This window comes from Heterodontus francisci, chromosome 1 (genome assembly GCF_036365525.1).
Source record: "Heterodontus francisci isolate sHetFra1 chromosome 1, sHetFra1.hap1, whole genome shotgun sequence".
NCBI lineage: Eukaryota > Metazoa > Chordata > Chondrichthyes > Heterodontiformes > Heterodontidae > Heterodontus > Heterodontus francisci.
In genome coordinates, this window is record NC_090371.1 from 240,943,688 (window position 1) to 240,964,449 (window position 20,762).

Consider the following 20,762-nt stretch of genomic DNA (forward strand, 5'->3'; position numbering starts at 1 on the left):
CATATTGGTAGGTTGCTCAACTGTGAGGGATTCCAGCCAAGTCTTCAATGTGCCTTCTAACAATTGAAGCCCTGGATTATCTCCTTTAGCCTGGGTATATTGAGCCAATGCTGTGAGGCTCTGACAACTGCCCTTGGTTGAGATCTGCTAATTCATAAAACAGTGATTGAATCTGACCCTAATTGTACAATTTTCTTTTCCCCCACACTTTACCATCAAAGAAAACTATGCATGCATTGATATGATTAAAATATTCATTTTTCTTTTGTGCAATGGGTAAAATGTGTAGGTTTGCTTGTTCCACACAAAGTTATTGATGGTTGAATCACTGCTTTTTAATAATTCATTCACCGGAATGTGGGTGTCACTGGCAAGGCCAGCATTTATTGTCCATCCTGAATTGGTTCTTGAGCAGGTGAATGACTTGCTAGCTATGTCAAAGGGCATTTGAGTCAACCACATTGCTGTGAATGTGGAGTCTCACAGGCCAGACTAGCTAAGGACAGCAGGACTTTTTTTTTCCCCCTGTAAGACATTAGTGAACAAAATGTTTTTTTCTGACAGTCTGGAAGTTTCATGGCTACCATTACTGCTTTTTTTAAATTCCTTTAACTTTTTTATTTATTTATTCAGTTAATATCAGGTCGATAATACAAATGAGAACCAGGCTGTGTATAGAAAGTATGGAAAAAAAGTGAGGCAAAGAGTATGACAAGAGACTGGCAGTTAAACTAAAAGGGAATCCTCTATAGGCATGTAAACAAAGGGTAGTAAGAGGAGGGGTGGGGCTAACTAGGAACCGAAAAGGGTCTATGCATGGAAATAGAGGACGTGGCTAAGTTTACTAAATAAGCATTTTGCAACTGTCTTTACCAAAGAAAATGGTGCTGCCAAAATCATAGTGAAATAGAAGGTAATTGAGCCAATTCAGGGTGGGCAATAAATGCTAGATGGGCTGAAAATTGATAGACAAGGTATTAAGCTGGCTTTACTTAAGTCATTAGGACAGGATAGGACACATCTGAGGATACTGAGGGAAGTAAGGGAGGAAATTGGAGGAGCTAGTCGTAATCTTCCAGTCCTCCTTAGATACAGGAATGGTGCTGGAGGACTGGAGAATTGCAAATGTTACACCCTTGATTAAAGAAGAGTATAAGAATAAGTCTGGCAACTACAGACCAATCAGTTTAACCTTGCTTGGATAAAATTTCTAAAAGCTTTCCCAGCACAAAATTAACAGTCACTTGGACAAATGTGGATTAGTTCAGGAAAGCCAGCACTGATTTGTTAAAGTCAAATTGTGTTTAACAATTTAGCTTCTTGATGAGGTAAGAGGGTTGATGAGCATAATGCAGTTGATGTGGTGTATATGGACTTCCAAAAGTCACTTGATAAAATGCAACATAATAGGCTTGCCAGCAAAATTGAAGCCCATGGAACAAAAGCAATAACTGCAGCATGGATATGAAGTTGACTGAGTGACATGAGAGTAGTGGTGAACAGTAGCTTTTATTTTGGCCTGCAAGAAGGATTACAGTGTAATTACAAGGGTTGGTACTAGGACCACTGCTTTCCTTGGTCCATTAATGATCTAGACCTGTGTGTATAGGACACAATTTCCAAAATTGCAGATTATGTAAAACTTGGATGTACTGTGCACAGTGAGGAGGATATTGATGGACTTCAGGAGGACATAGGCAGGTTAGTGGAATGGGCAGGTGCCTGGTAGTTGAAATTTAATGCAGAGAAGTGCGAAGTGGTACATTTCAGTAGGAAGAGTGAAGAGAGGCAATATAAACATGTTTGGGAATATATGTGCATAAATCATTGAAGGTGGCTTGATGGATTGATTTTAAAAAGGCATATTGGATCCAGGGCTTTATAAGTAGAAGTATAGCGTTCAAAAGCAAGAATGTTATGGTGAACCTTTATGAAACACTGGTTTGGCCTCAACTGGAGTATTGTGTTCAATTCTAGGCACCTCCCTAGGATGGATGTGAAGGGTTAATTGAGGGTGCAAAAAAGATTTATGAAAATGGTTCCAGGGATGAGGGACTTTAGTTATGTGAATAGATTGGAGAAGCTGGGGTTGTTCTCCTTGGAGAAGAGAAGATTGCAAGGTCACTTGGTAGAGGTGTGCCGTGAGGGGTCTAGACAGAGTAGATGGAGAGAAACTGTTCCCATTGACGGAAGTGTTGAGAACCAGAGGACACCTATGAATGGTAAATGAATCAAAGGTGCGATGAAATTTTTTTATGCCGCAACCAGGTAGGATCTGGAATGCACTGAGTGTAATGGAGGCAGATTCAATTGTGGCTTTCAAAAGGGAATTGGATAAGCACCTGAAAACAAATGCAGGACTATGGGGAAGGACGGGGGAGTAGGACCAGCTGAGTGCTCGCAGAGAGTGGGCATGAACATGATAGGCCAAATGGCCTCCTCCTGTGCTGTAACCATTCCATGATAAATTTTAAATGCTGTAGCTGCTGGGTGGGATTTGAATTTGTGTCTCATTAGTCCAGGCCTTTAGATTGCTAGTCTAGTAAAATAACTATACTATACCCAAAGACGATACCAGGCAAAAGTAACAGATCTTACAGAATTATACACTGAGCGATATGACCGTGTGGATTGCAGTAACTGTTCATAATTGTGTGAATGGAATGCTGAGTTGACAATTGGTTGATTTGTAACTAGGTCTACCAGCATTTATTATACACATTTCTTTGGCTAATTTACTGTACCTAAGGAGGAATATTCTTCATGGAGAGATAAGATTTCTGGGAAACTGATGAGTTGCATTTTTTTCTCATCAATTAGCTGAAGTGCAGACCCAAATCAGGGTACATGAAGAAACAGCCTGATATAACCAACAGTATGAGGGCTATCCTTGTTGATTGGCTGGTGGAAGTTGGTGAAGAATACAAATTGCAGAATGAAACACTGTATCTTGCTGTAAACTACATTGACAGATTCTTGTCATCCATGTCAGTCCTCCGAGGAAAACTTCAGCTTGTAGGAACTGCTGCCATGCTGTTAGCATCGTAAGTATGAACCTCACTGATGGTTTAATTCCCTAAAATTCTAGATAAGTTCCTGTTCAAATGCTTTCAATTTGGTGAGGTCATCTTAGACTCCAGCTTTTCATCTCATACTTACCCAATTGTGGGATATTTGCAGCACCTGAACTGTGGCTATCTGGCCCTCAAAGCCAAGACAGTTCTACAATTTTTTGTTTAAATTTCCAGTTGGCTTGTTTATCCATTTTTGAATTTAGGACCCTAGATTTGGAAGAGGTGTTTAGTGCTGTTGCCTTGTTGACTAAGCATAAATTGACCTGCTCATATTTGCAAATTGTTGCATGCAACTTAATGAGCAAGTAGAAGCTAATGTTAGTACCAAATTAGCACAGATTTGGTGTTGAACTTGGGCGTTTCCTAAGCAATATCACTGAATGGGTGTAGCTCATTCTGCAAGAGTAACGGGAGCAACCAGAAGTTGTGATCTATGTTGGAGATAGTGACATTAGTAGGAAAAGGATTGAGGTCCTAGAAGCAGAGTTTCAGGAGCAAGGGAAATGATTTAAAGAACAGGATGAGTTGCTAAGATCTAGATAGCACTACCTAAAAGGTTGGTGGAATCTGATTTCATAGAAACTTCAAAAGGTAATTGGACATTACTTGAACATTTTTCAGAGGAAACAAAGCTAGGGTATGGGACTAAATTGGACAGCTCTTTCAAAGAGTTGGCACAGGCATGATGGGCTGAATGGCCTTCTATGCTGTATGATTTCTGAGCTCAGTAACATTCTAATTTGTGTTTGTCTCCTGCTATCCAAAGTCTTTTGGGTGGGGGAAAAGAATTACTGTTGTACTAGAGTTACTAGTTGACTAATTGCCAATTTTCTTTGGGCAAGCTATTCAGCTTGATTAAATGAGTATACTGTAAATATTAATATTTTGAGAAGCATGCTTACAGACTTTATTTCCTGTAGAAAATTTGAGGAAATATATCCACCTGAGGTTGCTGAATTTGTATACATAACTGATGATACCTACACAAAGAAGCAGGTTCTACGGATGGAACATCTTATCCTTAAAGTTTTGTCATTTGACTTGGCAGCGCCAACAATAAACCAATTCCTTAATCAATATATTGGGCGTGAGAGAGTCAGCAGTAAAGTTGAGAGCCTATCTATGGTGAGTATTATTTAGGTTCTATTGTATGTGACCTGCCTCTTGTGTTGTCTCCAGGTTACACCAAACCAGATTCTTTTTAAAAAGAAGTAAACTGTCAGGTTTTGAAGGACACCTTTGTATTACTTTTGAATTTTACTAATAGTGGGTCACTGAATAAGCTGCTGAAAGGCTGGGGAGGACATATTTCTTCACTCAAGTTGTGGATATTTGACATTCTCTACCCCGGAAGGCTGTTGCTCAGTCGTTCAGTACATTCAAATAGATTTTTGGGAATTAAAAAAAAATTCTTTCATGGGATGTGGACGTCGCAGGCCAGGCCAGCATTTATTGCCCATCCCTAATTGCCCTTGAACTGCGTGGCTTGCTAGGCCATTTTGAGGGCATGAGTCAACCACATTGCTGTGGATCTGGAGTCACATGTAGGCCAGACCAGGTAAGGACAGCAGATTTCCTTCCCTAAAAGACATTAATCAACCAGATGGGTTTTTACAACAATCAACAATGGTTTCAAGGGTCACTGACCCAAAACGTTAACTCTGCTTCTCTTTCCACAGATGCTGCCAGACCTGCTGAGTGGTTCCAGCATTTCTTGTTTTTATTTCAGATTTCCAGCATCCACAGTTTTTTTTGCTTTTATTTTAATGGTTTCATCATTAGACTAGCTTTAAATTCCAGATTTATTAATTGAATTCAAATACCACCTTCTGCTGTGGTGGGATTCGAACCCATGTCCCCAGAGCAATACCTGGGTCTCTGGGTTACTAGTCCAGTGACAATACCAGTATGCCACCGCCTCCCCATCTCTTAAGGAATCGGGCAGGGAAAGTGGGAAGAGATTTGGGAATCTGGTGGGAAAGAGGAGTTGATGTTGAAGTTTAACCATGATGAATGCTGGAGTAGGCTCAAGAAGCTGTATGTGGTCGCCGCCTCTTTTTTAACCAGAATATCTTTTTTCTTATCCCCTTGGCAGTACCTGGCAGAACTCAGCTTGATTGATTCTGAACCATTCCTGAAATATCTGCCTTCTGTCCTTGCTGCATCTGCCTTTTGTTTGGCCAACTATACAATATCACAAACTAGCTGGGTGAGTTATGAGTGGCTATTTCAAAATCTCAATGCCTTTGTACAGAATTATACCAATTGTGGTTAACTACAAAAGATCTCTTAGGATTTGCTATTTAGGCCCTTTAATCCTTATATTTGATGTTTTTGGTGGTTTGTTCTGTTAAATTTTCTCTTGATTTCCCAATCCTCTTGCCTACCATATTGATCTGCTTTCAAAACCTTCATCCACAGCTTTGTTATCTCCTAGATCTAACTGTTCCAGTGCACTCCTGGCTGGCCCCCCAGGTTCTACTTTCTATAAACTTGAGTTTGTGCAAAACTCTGCCATGTTCTTACTGGCACCAAGTCCCATAACCCCTGTATTTGCTGATCCACACTGACTTCTGTTTAAGGGATGCCTTTTTAAAATTCTCATCCATTATTTAAAATTCCTTTATGGTCATACTTCACCATATTTCTGTTATGTCTTCCAACCCTATCACACTCATATCTGCGGTCTTCTAATTCTGGACTCTTGAGCATCCTGGTTTCAGTTGCTGCACCATTGGCAGTTGTTTCTTTAGCTTCAAGCACCTTAAGCTCTGGATTGTCCTTTTTTTTTTAAAAACTCTTTTTACCCTTCTCTCTTCCTTTTTTGAGATGCTCCTTTAAACCCGAGCTCTGACCAAATGTTTGGTCATCTGCTCTAATACTTCTCTGTGGCTTGGTGCCAAATTATGTTCATAATGCTCCTTGGGGCATTTGTTGCATTTAAGGGGTCCATATAAATAAAAGTGAGGGATTCTGTGATGGTAATGCCCCTGAATGCCATGGGGAGATGGTTAGATGTTCTGGAGATGCTCATTGCTTGGCACTTGGGTGGCAAGAATGTTACTTGCCAAAGATCAGTCTGTTACTCAGGACTTGTTGCATGCAGGTACTGACCTCATTATCTGAAGAGTTGTGAATAGAACTGAATGCTGTGAACATCATCTCTTTTGATCTTGTATGGAGGGAATTTCATTGAAGCAGTTGAAGATGGCTGCACTTGAGACACTGCCCTGAGGAACTCCTATAGTGGTGTCTTGGGGCTGGGATGATTGGCCTTCAACAACCACAACCATTGTTTTTTTTTGCTAGGTATGATTCCAGCCAGTGGAGAGTTTCCTCCTGATCTGCATTAACTCAGATTTTTGCCAGAGCTCCTTGGTGCCACAGTTTGTCAAGGGTGGTCACTCTCCTTGCCTCTGGAATTCAGTTCTCTTGTCTATGCTTGGACCAAGCCTGTAATGATGTCTGGAGCAGAGTGGTTTTGTAAGAACCCAAACTGAGCATCAGTTAGCATGTTAAATGCTACTTGATAGCACTGTCGAAGATACTTGCTGTCACTTGGCTGATTGAGAATAGACCTGGATTGTAATTGGCCAGATTGGATTTGTCCTGCCTTTTGTGAGCACGCATCTGGACAATATTCCACATTTTTCATGGCTGTCTCCTGAGGCCCTCGCCATCACAGATGTCCGTCTCCAGCCAAATTCAATTCACTTTACATAATATCAAACAATTGAGCTCACTAGGTACAGCAAAGGATATGAACCCCAAGAATATCCTCGTTGCAGTGCTGAATACTTGTGCTTCAGAACAGGCTGTGATCCTAGCCAAGCTATTCCAGTACAGCTATAGTACTGTCATCTACCAGGCAGTGTGGAAAATTGCCCAGGTATGTCCTGTCCACAAAAAGCAAGACGCATCCTATCTGACCAATTACCACCCCATGTGTGTACTCTCAAGATGGAAGGTGTTGTTGATGGTGTTATCCAGCAGTATTTATTAACCAATAACCTGCTCAACGATGCCCAGTTTGGGTTCTGCCAGCACCACTTGGTTCCAGACCTCATTACAGCCTTGATTCCAACATGGACAAAAAAGCTGAATTCCAGAGATGAAGTGAGAGTGACTGCCCTTGACATCAAGGCAGCATTAGACTGAGTGTGGCATCAAAAAGTCCTAGTAAAATTGAAGTCCGTGGTAATCTTTCCATTGGCTGGAGTCATACCTAGCACAAAGGAAGATAATTGACATTTGACAGCCGCAGGAGCTCCTCAGGGTTGCGTCCTAGGCCCAACCATCCTCAGCTGCTCCATCAATGACCTTTCCTCCTTCATAAGGCCAGAAGTATGGATGTTTGCTGATGATGGGTGGAGTGTGGCCTATTAGGGACAAAGAGGGTGATTGTATGCTTGGAGACACATAGCAAGGCTAGAATACTTCATCAGTACTTTGTATCTGTGTCTACTAAGGAAGGCGATGTGACGAGATATTGGTAGAAGTGGAGATAAGGGGTAATTGGGGTGAAAATTCACACAGGTTGCATTGGAAAGGCTGGCTATGCTTAATGAATAAGTCGCCTGGTCCGGATGGCTTGCATCCCAGGTTGCTAAAGGAAATAGCGACAATGGAAGGGCTTTCCATAACTTTGAATCTTCCCTCGATATGGGGGAGGTGCCAGAGATCAGTGTGGCAAATGTGGCGCCCTCTTTCAAGAAAGGGTGTAAGGATGTTCATAGTTATACAGCATAAAAACAGGCCCATCATGTCTGCCGGCCTTCAAGCACCTATCTATTCTAATCCCATTTTCCAGCACTTGGCCTTGTATGCTATGGCATTTTCAAGTGCACATCGAAATACTTCTTCAATGTTGAGGGTTCCAGCCTCTATCACCCCTTCAGGCAGTGTGTTCCAGATTCCACCAACCTCTGGGTGAAAAAAATCTTTACTCAAATCCCGTCGAAACCTCCTGCCCTTTACCTTAAATCTATGCCCCCCCCCCTCCCGGTTATAGATCCTTCTGCTAAGGGAAAAAGTCTCTTCCTATCTAACCTATCAATGCCCCTCATAAGTTTGTCTGCCTCAATCATGTCCCTCCTCAGCCTTCTCTGCTCTAAGGAAAACAACCCTAGCCATTTCAATCTCTTCATAGCTGAAATGCTCCAGCCCAGGCAACATCTTGGTGAATCTCCTCTGCACCCTCTCCAGTGCATTCACATTCTTCCTATAGTGTGGTGCCCAGAACTGTACACAGTACTCCAGCTGTGGCCTAACTAGCATTTTTATACAGCTCCATCATAACCTCCCTGCTCTTATATTTTATGCCTCGCCTAATAAAGGCAAGTATCCCATACACCTTCCTAACCACCTTGTCTACCTGTGCTGCTGCCTTCATTTTAGATTAGATTAGATTAGAGATACAGCACTGAAACAGGCCCTTCGGCCCACCGAGTCTGTGCCGAACATCAACCACCCATTTATACTAATCCTACACTAATCCCATATTCCTACCAAACATCCCCACCTGTCCCTACACTTCCGTACCACCTACCTACACTAGTGACAATTTATAATGGCCACTTTACCTATCAACCTGCAAGTCTTTTGGCTTGTGGGAGGAAACCGGAGCACCCGGAGAAAACCCACGCAGACACAGGGAGAACTTGCAAACTCCACACAGGCAGTACCTGGAATCGAACGCGGGTCCCTGGAGCTGTGAGGCTGCGGTGCTAACCACTGCGCCACTGTGCCGCCCTATCAATGCCCATTGATCTATGGGCAAGTACACCAAGGTCCCTCTGACCCTCTGTACTTCCTAGGGTCCTACCATCCGTTGTATATTCCCTTACCTTGTTAGTCCTCCCAAAATACTCATAGCTACAGGCTGATCAGTTTAACATCAGTGGTGTGTAAGATTTTAGAAGAAATTGGGGGGAAAAAATCAATAGGCACTTGAGGTTTGAGTTGAGGAGCACCAACATGGATTTGTAAAAGGCAGACTGTGCTTGACTAATTGAATTTTTTGAAGTATCGGGGAAAGTATGTTGGATGTTGCGTCTGGATTTTTAAAGTCTTTGACAAAGTCTGGTTATCAAAATTGGGGCTCATGGGATAGGAGGATCCTCGTGGCTTGGATTTAAAAAATAAAATTGGCTTAAGGATAGAAAACAAGTCTTAGTGAATGGTTGGTTGTTTTTCAGACTGAAAGATGGTAGAGAGCAGTGTGCCTCCAGGTTCAGTGCTAGGACCACTGATTTTTTTTTTTTATGTACATAAATGACTTGGATCTTAGAATACAGAGTAAAATTTTGAAATTTGCGAATGATACCAAAATTGGAGGTGTGGTAAACAGTGAGAATACCACCAATCATCTGCCATAGGACATAGGCTAGCAGAATGGGCAGACAAGTGGTAATGGAGTTTAACAGAAAAATGTCAGGTTCTGCATTTTGGCAGAAGGGATAGGCAGAGACTAAATGTCTCTGTACACTCTTTAGAACTAGAGCAGAGGGACCTGGGGGGTTCATGTACATAGATCTTTAAAGGTGGCAGGGCATATTGAGAGACTAGTTAGCAAAGCATATGGGATCTTGGGCTTCGCAAATAGAGGTATTGAGTACAAAAGCCGGGAAGTTATGCTGAACTTTTTACAAAGCTCTAGTTAGGCCCCAACTAGAGTATTGCATCCAATTCTAGTCATCACATTTTAGGAAGGATGTGAGGGTCCTTGAGGATGCAGATGAGATCTACCAGAATGGTCCCAGGGATGAGGGATCTTAGCTACAAAGTTTGGTAGGAGAAGCTGTGGTTGTTCTCCTTGGAGCAAAGGAGATTGTAGGGAGATTTGATAGAGGTGTCCAAGGTTCTGACAAGTTTGGATAGGGTAGAGGCTGTTCTCGTTAGCTGACGGTACAAGAACAAGGAGGCACAGATTTAAGGTTTTGGGTAAGAGATGCAGGAGGAATGTGAAGAACTTTTTTATGCAATGAATGGTAATGACCTGGAACTTGCTGCCTACAAGGCTGGTGGAAGTGGAGACTATTGATTTCAAAAGGAAATTGGATGAGCACTGAGGGAAATAAATTTACAGGGCTATGGTGGTAGAGCTGGGGAATGGAATTGATCTACAGAGAGCTGGCATGGATATGATGGGCTGAATGTCCTCCTGTGCTGTTAATGACTGCACTATTCAGTATCATTTGCAAGGCCTCAGTTAATGGAGCAGTCAGTGCCTGCATGCAGCAAAACCGGAACAACATTCGGTCTTCAGTTAAGTGGCAAGCAACACATGCTACACAAGTGCCAGGCAAAGATCATCTTCAACAGCACTACCATCACAGAATCCCCCACTATCAACATCTTTTTTTGGGGGGGTACCATTGACCAACAACTTAACTAGACTAGCTATATAAATACTGTGGCTTCAAGAGCAGGCCATGGGCCAGAAATTCTATGTGCATAACTGACCACCTGACTCCCCAAAGCCTGTTCTCCATTTATAAAGCGCAAGTCATGAGTGTGATGGGATACACTAGATGAGTGCAGTTCCAACAACACTTGAGCTTGACCCTATCCAGGACAAAACAACCTGCTTGATTGGCACTCCTGTCACTGGTGCACTGCAGTGGCAGTGTACCATCTAAAGATGTTCTGCAGCAACTCGCCAAGGCTCCTTTGATAGCACCTTCTGAACCCGCAACCTCTGTTCACCTAGAAGGACCAGGGCAGCAGGTGCATGCGAACACCAACTGCAAGTTACCCGCCAGTCTGACTTGGAAATATATTTCTGTTCCTCTTACTGTTGCTGGGTCAAAATCCTAGATCTTCCTACCTAACCTATGGGTGTACCTGCAACACAAGGACTAGCAGATTGAGGCAGCTTACCACTACCACTTCTAGGGCAATAAATGCTGGCTTTTGCCAGTGATGCCCACACCCTGTGAATTAAAAAACAAAATGTGGCCGAACTTAAAAGTTTGAGTTAATTAAGGATAGCCGGCACTTTTTTGTAAAAGGCTGCTCATGCTTGACTAACCTAATTGAATTTTTTGATGAAGGGAATACAGTAGATTTTTAAATTAATTTTAAGAAAGTGATTAGGTACCACAAAAGGCTGCTTAACAAAAAAATCCAGGCTCGTGGAATAGGAGGGTCAGTGTCCATTTGCTATCGGGACAAAACAGCGAGTCGTCGTAAATGGTTGCTTTTTAGGTTGGAGGTTGGATATATCCCAAACTTGAAGGTGTTTCAAACAGTGAGGATATAAATTGCCTGCAACAGGACATAGTCTAGTGGAGTGGAGGTGGTAGATGGAATTTAATGCTAACAAGTAAGGTGATGCATTTTGGCAGAAGGAATAGGGAGAGGCAATATATACTTAATGGCATGATTCTAAACAGTGTGCGGGGACACGGGAACCTGGGGGTGCATGTGCATCGATCGATCTTTTTGGAGGTGGTCGGACATATCACAGAATTGTTACAGTGCAGAAGGAGGCCATTCGGTCCATCGTGTCAGCACCGGCTCTCCCTCTGTTCTCATCCCCTGCCTTCTCCCCCTAACCCTGCACATTTTTCCTTTTTCGTATAACTAATTCCCTTTTGAATGCTTCAATTCAACCTGCCTCCATTATATTCTTAGGTAGCGCATTCCAGCCCTTAACCACTTGTGTGTGAGATTTTCCTCAGTCACCTTTTGCTTCCCTTACCAAATACTTTAAATCTGTGCCCTCTCGTTCTCAATCCTTCTCTCTATCTACTTTGTCCAGACTCCTCATGATTTTGAATACCTCTATCAATTCCCCCCCTCTGCCTTCTCATCTCCAAGGAAAACAGTCCTAACTTCTACAATCTATCTCCTTAACTGAAATTCTTCAACGTTAGAACCATTCCCGTGAATCTTTTTTGACCTATTGAGATTGTGGTTAGTCAAGCATATAGAACCTTGGGATTCATTCGAGGCATTGAGTGCAAAAGTAGGGAGGTTATACTGAACCTTTTTATAAAGCTATGGTTAGTCCCCAACTTGAGTATTGCATCCAGTTCTGGTCACCACGCTTCAGGAAGGATGTGAGGGCCCTTGAGAGGGTGCAGAAGAGATTTACCAGAACTGTGCCAGGGATGGAGGATTTTGGTTACAAAAGGTTAGATTAGAAAAGCTGGATTTGTTTGCTGAACAAAGGAGATTGAGGGGAGATTTAATAGACGTGTACATGATTATCATGGGCTTAGATAAGGAAAAGCTGTTCCCATTAACTAATGGTACAAGGACTAGGGGAAGCATTGAAGGTTTTGGGCAAAAGATACAGGGCAGAATATGAGGAAGCACTTTTTTTTTAATGCAAAGGGTAGTAATAACCTGGAACTCACTGCCCAAAAGGGTGGTGGAAGTGAAGACTATACATGACTTCAAAAGGAAGTTGGATAGCCACCTGAGGGAAATAGACTTGCAGGGCTACTGGGATTGTGCTGGAATGTGGGACTGACTGCATAGCTCTGGAGAGCTAGCATGGACTAGATAGGCGGAATGGCTGCCTCCTTTGTGATTTAAAAAAAAAGACTCGAGGGGCTAATTTGTGCATGGTCTACATGCATATCTTTATGTTGCCATGCAGCATAAGAGGGAGCATTGGTCACTCCTATCAACACTCAGACAGTTGTGCCTGCAACAGGCAGGTTGAGGTCAAGTAGGTTTTTTTCCTTTGTGTTGATTCTCACCACCTCCCACAGTCTGGCAGCTATGTCCTTCAGGACTCTGCCAGGTCAGTTAGTAGTGGTGCTTCTGACCCATTCTGCTGAGGGACATTGAAGTCCTCCACCCAGAATGCATTCTGTGCCTTGCTATCCATGTTGAACACCACTTGGAGGAAGCACTTGAAGTACAGGACTCGTAGATGAGGGAGGTGGTAAGTAACTGGAGGTTTTCTTGTCCATGGTTGACATGATGCTATGAGACTTAAGTCTGAGTCAGCATTGAGGGCTCCCAGGGCCACTCCCTCCGATTTGCCACTCTGCCACCAGCTCGGTCAGTGGGACAGGAACAATGATCTCTCTAAGCTTTGCAGCCACCTGAAGTTTCCGTGCCCAAGCTGGCCCCTAAGTTACTGTGTGTGCGCGGTTGTGGCATGCAAAAAGAACTTTGAGGTGGCATATAATTAAACCTATCACCAACGCGCACAAAAAAGCGGACTGTCTCCTAACACAGGTCGTGCAGAGTGATGGTTGACGTCATCAGTGCGTTCGAATGTTTGTCAGTAGGCATGGGTGCGTGGTGACATCACCATGTAATGATGTCAGACAGTACCCCACTCCATCCCTCAGTTGCTGCCTCTCTTTCCTGCTCACTCCTACAGCTCCCGGCTACTGCCCGTTCCTTCCTGATGCTTGCTCCCTACCTCATCTGGAGAAGTGATGGGTTTGTGGGGTGGATGGGGAAGCAGTGAGCTCAGAAGGGAGTGGCTGAATGGAGCGAAGAGCAGCTGGGTGAGGGAGTGAGCGGGAAACTGAATGTGACTATTGCAGGAGGGAGTGGGGAAGAGAAGCGGCAATTGACAGCAAAAAAAAACAGACCTGAGGATTGGAAGCAGTTTAGAATTCAGCAAAGGAGGACCAAGGGATTGATTAAGAAGGGGAAAATAGAGTACGAGAGTAAGCTTGCGGGGAACATAAAAACTGACAAAGTTTCTATAGGTATGTGAAGAGAAAAAGATTGGTGCAGACAAATGTAGGTCCCTTACAGTCAGAAACAGGGGAATTTATTATGGGGAACAAAGAAATGGCTGACCAACTAAATGCATACTTTGGTTCTGTCTTCACAAAGGAGGACACAAATAATATACCAGAAATGTTGGGGGAACACAGGGCTTATAGTGAGAGGGAGGAGCAGAAGGAAATCAGCATGAGTAGAGAAATGGTGTTGAGGGAAATTGATGGGATTGAAGGTCGATAAATCCTCAGGGCCTGATCATCTACATCCCAGAGTACTTAAGGAAGTGTCCCTAGAAATAGTGGATGCATTGGTGGTCATCTTCCAAGATTCGATAGACTCTGGAACAGTTCCTACAGATTGGAGGATAGCTAATGTAACCCCACTATTTAAAAAGGGAGGTGGAGAGAAAACAGGGAATTATAGACCAGTCAGCCTGACGTCGGTAGTGGGGAAAATTCTAGAGTCCATTATAAAGATTTTATAGCAGAGCACTTAGAGAACAGTGGTAGAATCTGACAGATTCAGCATGGATTTACGAAAGGGAAATCATGCTTGACAAATCTACTAGAATTCTTCAAGGATGTAACTAGTAGAGTTGATGAGGGGGAGCCAGTGGATGTGGTTTATTTGGACTTTCAGAAGGCTTTCGACAAAGTCCCACATAAGAGATTAGCGTGTAAAATTAAAGCGCATGGGATTGGGGGTAGAGTATTGGATAGAAAATTGTTTGGCAGACAGGAAACAGAGTAGGGATAAATGGGTCTTTTTCCGAATGGCAGGCAGTGACTAGTGGGGTACCGCAGGGATCGGTGCTAGGACCCTAGCTATTCACAATATATATTAATGATTTAGATGAGGGAACTAAATGTAATATCTCCAAATTTGCAGATGAGACAAAACTGGGTGGGAGGGTGAGTTGTGAGGAGGATGCAGAGAGGCTTCAAGGTGATTTGGACAAGTTGAATGAGTGGACTAATGCATGGCAGATGCAGTATAATGTGGATAAATGTGAGGTTATCCACTTTGGTAGCAAGAACAGGAAGGCTATAAACTGAGGGGAATATGCAACTAGACCTGGGTGTTCTTGTACACAAGTCGCTGAAGGTAAGCAGGTGCAACAGGTGGTAAAAAGGGCAAATGGTATGTTGGCCTTCATAGCGAGAGGATTTGATTACAGGAGCAGGGATGTCTTGCTGCAATTATACAGGGCCTTGGTGAGGCCACATCTGGAATATTGTGTGCAGTTTTGGTCTCCTTATCTGAGGAAGGATGTTTTTCCTATAGAGGGAGTGCAGCGAAGGTTTACCAGACTGATTCCTGGGATGGCTGGACTGACGTATGAGGAGAGATTGAGTCGGTTAGGATTATATTCGCTGGAGTTCAGAAGAGTGAGGGGGGATCTCATAGAATTTTCTAGGTTTCTAACAGGACTTGACAGGGTAGATGCAGGAAGGATGTTCCCGATGGTGGGGGAGTCCAGAACCAGGGGTCGTAGTCTAAGGATACAAGGTAAACCTTTCAGGACCGAGATGAGGAGAAATTTCTTCACCCAGAGAGTGGTGAGCCTGTGGAATTCGCTACCACAGAAAACAGTTGAGGCCAAAACATTGTATGTTTTCAAGTAGGAGTTAGATATATCTCTTGGGTCTAAAGGAATCAAAGGATATAGGGGGAAAGGGGGAAAAGGTTACTGAGTTGGATGATCAGCCATGACCATAATGAATGGCGGAGCAGGCTCAAAGGGCCGAATGGCCTACTCCTCCTATTTTCTGTGTTTCTATCTAATAATGGGAGTGAGCAGAGTACCATTGGTGGACATTGGGGGGTGGAGGTGGCGATCGTGGCCATGAGGGGTGACGGGGCTTGGGTTCAATTTGTTTTGTGTCCAATTGAACAGCGCCATTTTTACAAAATGACTCCCGACAATGCAGAAAATGTGCAGAGCAATCGAGGACATCCGTGCGTGCCAAATTTTGCCAGTAGGAATGTGTGCGTGCACTGATTGTCGCCACAGAACGACTTCCTCATTCCTCATTAGCCACGATCACTGGCTCCATGCCCCCAACCAAACCCCATTCCCTCCCACCAGCCCCGTTTCAGTCACTGCTTTCAATTTCCTGCTTTATTTGGCAGATCAAGTATAATGTGGGAAAATTGTCTCCTTTGGCAGGAATAATAAAAAAACAGTGTATTATTTAAAGTTTGCAGAAATCATTGGAACAGAAGGATCTGGGTGTCCTGGTATATGAATCTCAAAGTTAGTATGCAGATATAGCAAGTGATTAGGAAGGCGAATGGAATGCTGATGTTTATTGCAAGGGGAATGAAATATAAAAGGGAAGTTTTACTGCAGCTATACAGGGCCTTGTTGAGACCACATCTGGAGTACTGTCCAGTTTTGGCTTCCTTTATTTGAAAAAGGATATTGCATTAGAGGCAGTTCAGAGAGGGTCACTCAACCAATTCCTGGGATGAAGGACTTTTCTTGTGAAGAAGGTTTGAACAGGTTGGGCCTAACCCATTGGCGTTTAGCAGAATGAGAGATGATATTAAAGCATAAGATCCTGAGGGAACTTGATAAAATTGATACTGGGATGATGTTTCCTCTTGTGGGAGAGACCAGAACTAGGGTACACAGTTTAAAAATGTATGTCCCTTTTTAAGACAGATGAGCAGAAATATTTTGAGGGTTGTTGGTGTGTGGGACTTCTCTTCCCCAGAAAACAGTGTAGGTTGGGTCACTGAATTTATTCAAGGCTGAGTTAGCTAGATTTTTTTTTAATGTAGATGAGGGAGTCGAGGGTTATGGGGGGCAGACGGGAACGTGGAGTTGAAACCACAACCAGATCAGCCAGGATCTTATCGAATGGTGCAGCAGGCTCAAAGGGCCAAATGGCCTACTTCTCCTATGTTCCTAAATGTTTCCCTATAACTGACATTAAACTAACTGGTCTGTAATTACCTGAGGTAAATCTCATCTGGACATGGTTGTAGGAACTGAATGCCAGAGGAGAGGTGTGAGTAGCTGCATTTGATATCAAGGCAACATTCAACAGAGTTTAGGACCTAGAAGCCTAAGCAAAAGTAAGTCAATGCAGTTCAAGGGGAAAATCTTTCAATAGTTCAAGTGAGGAGACATTGCCAGAGTGAAATTGGGAATTTGGTGCAGAGGGGGAAAGGGGCTCTTTTTTTTTTTTAAGTCTCTGGCAGCTGGTGAGCTGTTTTCCTTTGACTCCAAGGTAGGTGAGTGCAACCTTCCATTACTTCAGCTGTCAATTATTAACTAATTGACTGATTAAAAAAAATAAGGTTGTACAGCGATGGCAGGGCCGGTGATGTGCTGCAATTGCAGTGTCTGTGAATCTGCGGAATGCACTGTAATCCTGGACAACCATGTCTAGTAAGTGTCTGCAGCTTGCACAGCTTCAGCTCAGAATTGCTGAGCTAGAGACTGAATTGCAGACGATACGAAGCATCAGGGAGGGGGTGAGTTAACAGGACACTTTGTTCCAGGAGGCAGTCACACCCATTAGAGTAGGCAGAACATTAGAAATGGCCAATAGTCAGGGACAGGAGGGTGTGACTGAGTGAGGCAGCCAGGGGGAATCGGCATGTAGTGATCAGCTTCAGCCCCTGACCTTGTCCAACAGCTATGAGGTCCTTTCTACCTGTGTGGATGAAGAGAAGAACTGCAAGGTGGATGAGTGGACTGACCATGGCACCATGATGAAAGATGCCCCCCCAGTTGGGGGAGAGTGAAGAGGAATGTGGTAGTGATGCTGTATAATCAGGAGGATAGATACTGTTTTCTGCAACTGCGACTGGCAGCTCTGACGGCTGTGTTGCCTGCCCGGTGCCAGGGTTAAGGGTATCTCCTCGCAGCTGGAGAGGAACCTGGAGGGGGAGGATCCAGTTGTCGTGGTCCATATGGGAACCAATGACACAAGTAGAACCAGAAATAATCTGCTTGGAGAAGTTGAGGAGTTAGGGTCCAAGCTAAAACTCAGAACATCAAAGGTAATCTCTGAATTGTTATTTGAGCCATGTGCAAATTGGCATAGGGTCAAGCAGATGAGAGAACTAAACACGTGGCTGAAAGAGTGGTATGGGAAGAATGGGTTTTGATTCTTGGGGTACTGGCATCAGTACTCAGGGAAGAGGGAGCTATTCTGTTGGGATAGGCTTCACTTGAACTGGGCTAGGACCAGTGTCCTGGCCAATTGCATAACTAGGGCTGTGGACAGGGCTTTAAACTACCAGTGTGTGGTGGTTTCGGTAAAGGGAAATTCTGACATCCAAAGAGGTCAGATCATCAGGGCAGGATAATGTGTGTAATGCCAACAGGAAGGGGCAGAGAGTTTAACAAAAATTGTACATTGGCAAATGAAGTCATTGTAGGGAATAGAGGTTTAAAAAAAAAAATGAAATTGAAGTTCCTTTATCTGAATGCACAAAGCATCTGTAATAAGATAGATGAACTAGTGGCATGAGTAGAGCTAAATGATCTAGATCTAATTGCTGTTACTGAGACCTGGTTACAAGGAAATCAAGGTTCAGAAATGAATATTCCAGGGTACAAAATATTACAGACAGAATGGCAAAGGAGGAGGGGTAGCCCTGATAGTAAAGGATGACATAAAGATGTTAATAAGAAGGGATCTGGCCTCCGAAGATCATGAAGTAGAATCAGATTGGGTGGAAACTAGGGATAACGAGTCAAAACACTGGGAGTAGTTTATAGGCCCCCTAACTGTGTTTTATATTAATGGACATAACATTAAATGGGAAATTATTGGAGCTTGTAACAAAGGTAATGTATTAACTGGGGTGGGGGGGGGGTGCTTAATCTGCATATAAACTGGGACAATCAAATTGGTAACTGGTCTGGAAAATGAATTTGTAGAATGTTTTCGTGATAGTTTCTTGGAGCAATACGTTGTAGACTAGGGCTAAAGCTATCTTGGATGTCGTATTGTGTAATGAAATGGGGTTAATTAGCAATGTCGTAGTGAAAGATCTGGGAAATAGTGATTATAATACCATTGAATTTCATGTTGAGTTTGAAAGTGACGCATTTCAATCACAAAGAAGAATCTTAAAGCCAATTCCGAAGATATGAGAATAGACTAAAAGGTATGGCGGTAAATGAACAGTGGAAAACATTTAAAGAAACAATTCAAAGGGTTCAACAAAAGTACATTCTGTTCAAAAACAAACTCGTTAAGAAAAACCCATCAGTGGCTCATTCAGGAAGTTAAGGAGTTATTAGACTAAAGGAAGAGGCTTACAATGTTGCAAAAAGTAGTAGCAAGTTTGAGGATTGGGAGTGTCAGAAACCAACAAAGGGCCACCAAAAAGTTGATCAGGGAAAAAATACAATGAGTAAATTGGGCAGCAATATAAAAACAGATTGTAAGAGCTTTTATAAGTACACAAAAAAAAAGGAATGGAGTGGCTAATGTAGGCGTTGGTCCCTTTAGAGGCAGAGACTGGAGAAATCATCATGGGGAATGAGGAAATGGCAGAGGCATTGAACAAACATGTCTGCCTTCACAGTAGAAGACACCAGTTCTATACCAGAAATAGGCAATAACCTAGCGGCTAAAAAGTGAGGAAATAAAGGAAATTTATATTTGCCAAGGAAAAAGTATCGGAGAAACCTGAAGGACTAAAATCTGACAAGTTCCTGGAAACAGATGGTCTACGCCCTAGGGTTCTAAAAGAGCTGCAGAGGTAATGGATGTGCAAGCTATGATTTTCCAAAATTCCTTAAATTCAGGAATGGTCCCGTCAGATTGGAAGTTGGCAAATGTTACACCGCTTTTCTAGAAAGGAGGTAAAGAGAAAACGGGGAATGCCTAACATCAGTCATTGGGAAAATGCTGGAAACTATTAAATAAGTCTTAATGCACTTGGAAAAGTACAGTATGATTAGAACAAGTCAGCATGGTTTTACTAAAGAGGGATCCTGTTTGAGAAATCTATTAGTCTTTTGAGGGTGTAACTAGTAGAGGAACCAGTAGATTTAGTATACCTGGATTTTCAAAAGGCATTCGACAAGGTGCCATATTAAAGATTAATAAACAAGATAAGGGCTCATGGTGTTTGCTAATATATTAGAGTGGATAGAGGATTGGTATACACAGGAAGCAGAGTGGGCATAAATGGGGCATTTTCAAGTTGGCAGGCAGTGAGTAGTGAGGTGCTGCAAGGGTCAGTGCTCGGGCCTCCGATGACATGGATGAAGAGACAGTAACTTATCTAAGTTTGATGCAAAGCTCGGTGGAAAGGTAAGCTGCGGGGAGGACACAGGCTGCAGAGTTATCAACAGGTTAAGTGAGTGAGCAACAAGATGGCAAATGGAGTCTAATATAGGGAAGTGTGATGTGTTGACTGGTCGTAAAAACAGAATATTTCTTAAAGGTGTGAAACTGGTAAGTGCTGATGTTCAAAGAGACTTGGAGTACTAATAGAAGGAATGCATAAAGTTAACATGCAGGTGCAGCAGACTATTAGGAAGGCATGTTGGTCTTTATTGCAAGGAGATTGGAGTACAGGAATAAAGTCTTACTAAAATTGTACAGGGCATTGGTGAGACCACACCTGGAATACAATGTGCAGATTTGGTCTCCATTCAAGAAAGGATATACTTTCACTGGAGGTGGTGCAGCAAAGATTTTGTAAATTGATCCCTGGGATGAGGGGGTTGTCCTATGATTAAATTAGATTAGAGATACAGCACTGAAACAGGCCCTTCGGCCCACCGAGTCTGTGCCGACCATCAACCACCCATTTATACTAATCCTACACTAATCCCATATTCCTACCACATCCCCATCTGTCCCTATATTTCCCTACCACCTACCTATACTAGTGACAATTTATAATGGCCAATTTACCTACCAACCTGCAAGTCTTTTGGCTTGTGGGAGGAAACCGGAGCACCCGGAGAAAACCCACGCAGACACAGGGAGAACTTGCAAA

At 43.1% G+C, this 20,762-nt stretch overlaps 1 protein-coding gene across 2 annotated transcripts in view; it reads left to right on the plus strand.

Annotated features, from left to right (window-relative positions):
* Positions 1-20,762, plus strand: part of ccna2 (cyclin A2) — a 47,544-nt gene that overhangs the window by 13,062 nt on the left and 13,720 nt on the right. For both annotated transcript variants that reach the window (XM_068042322.1, XM_068042311.1), the window contains exons 4-6: positions 2,821-3,044; positions 3,995-4,199; positions 5,170-5,283. In XM_068042322.1, coding sequence (XP_067898423.1) covers positions 2,821-3,044; positions 3,995-4,199; positions 5,170-5,283 — 543 coding nt within the window. The remainder of the gene's footprint in view (positions 1-2,820; positions 3,045-3,994; positions 4,200-5,169; positions 5,284-20,762) is intronic.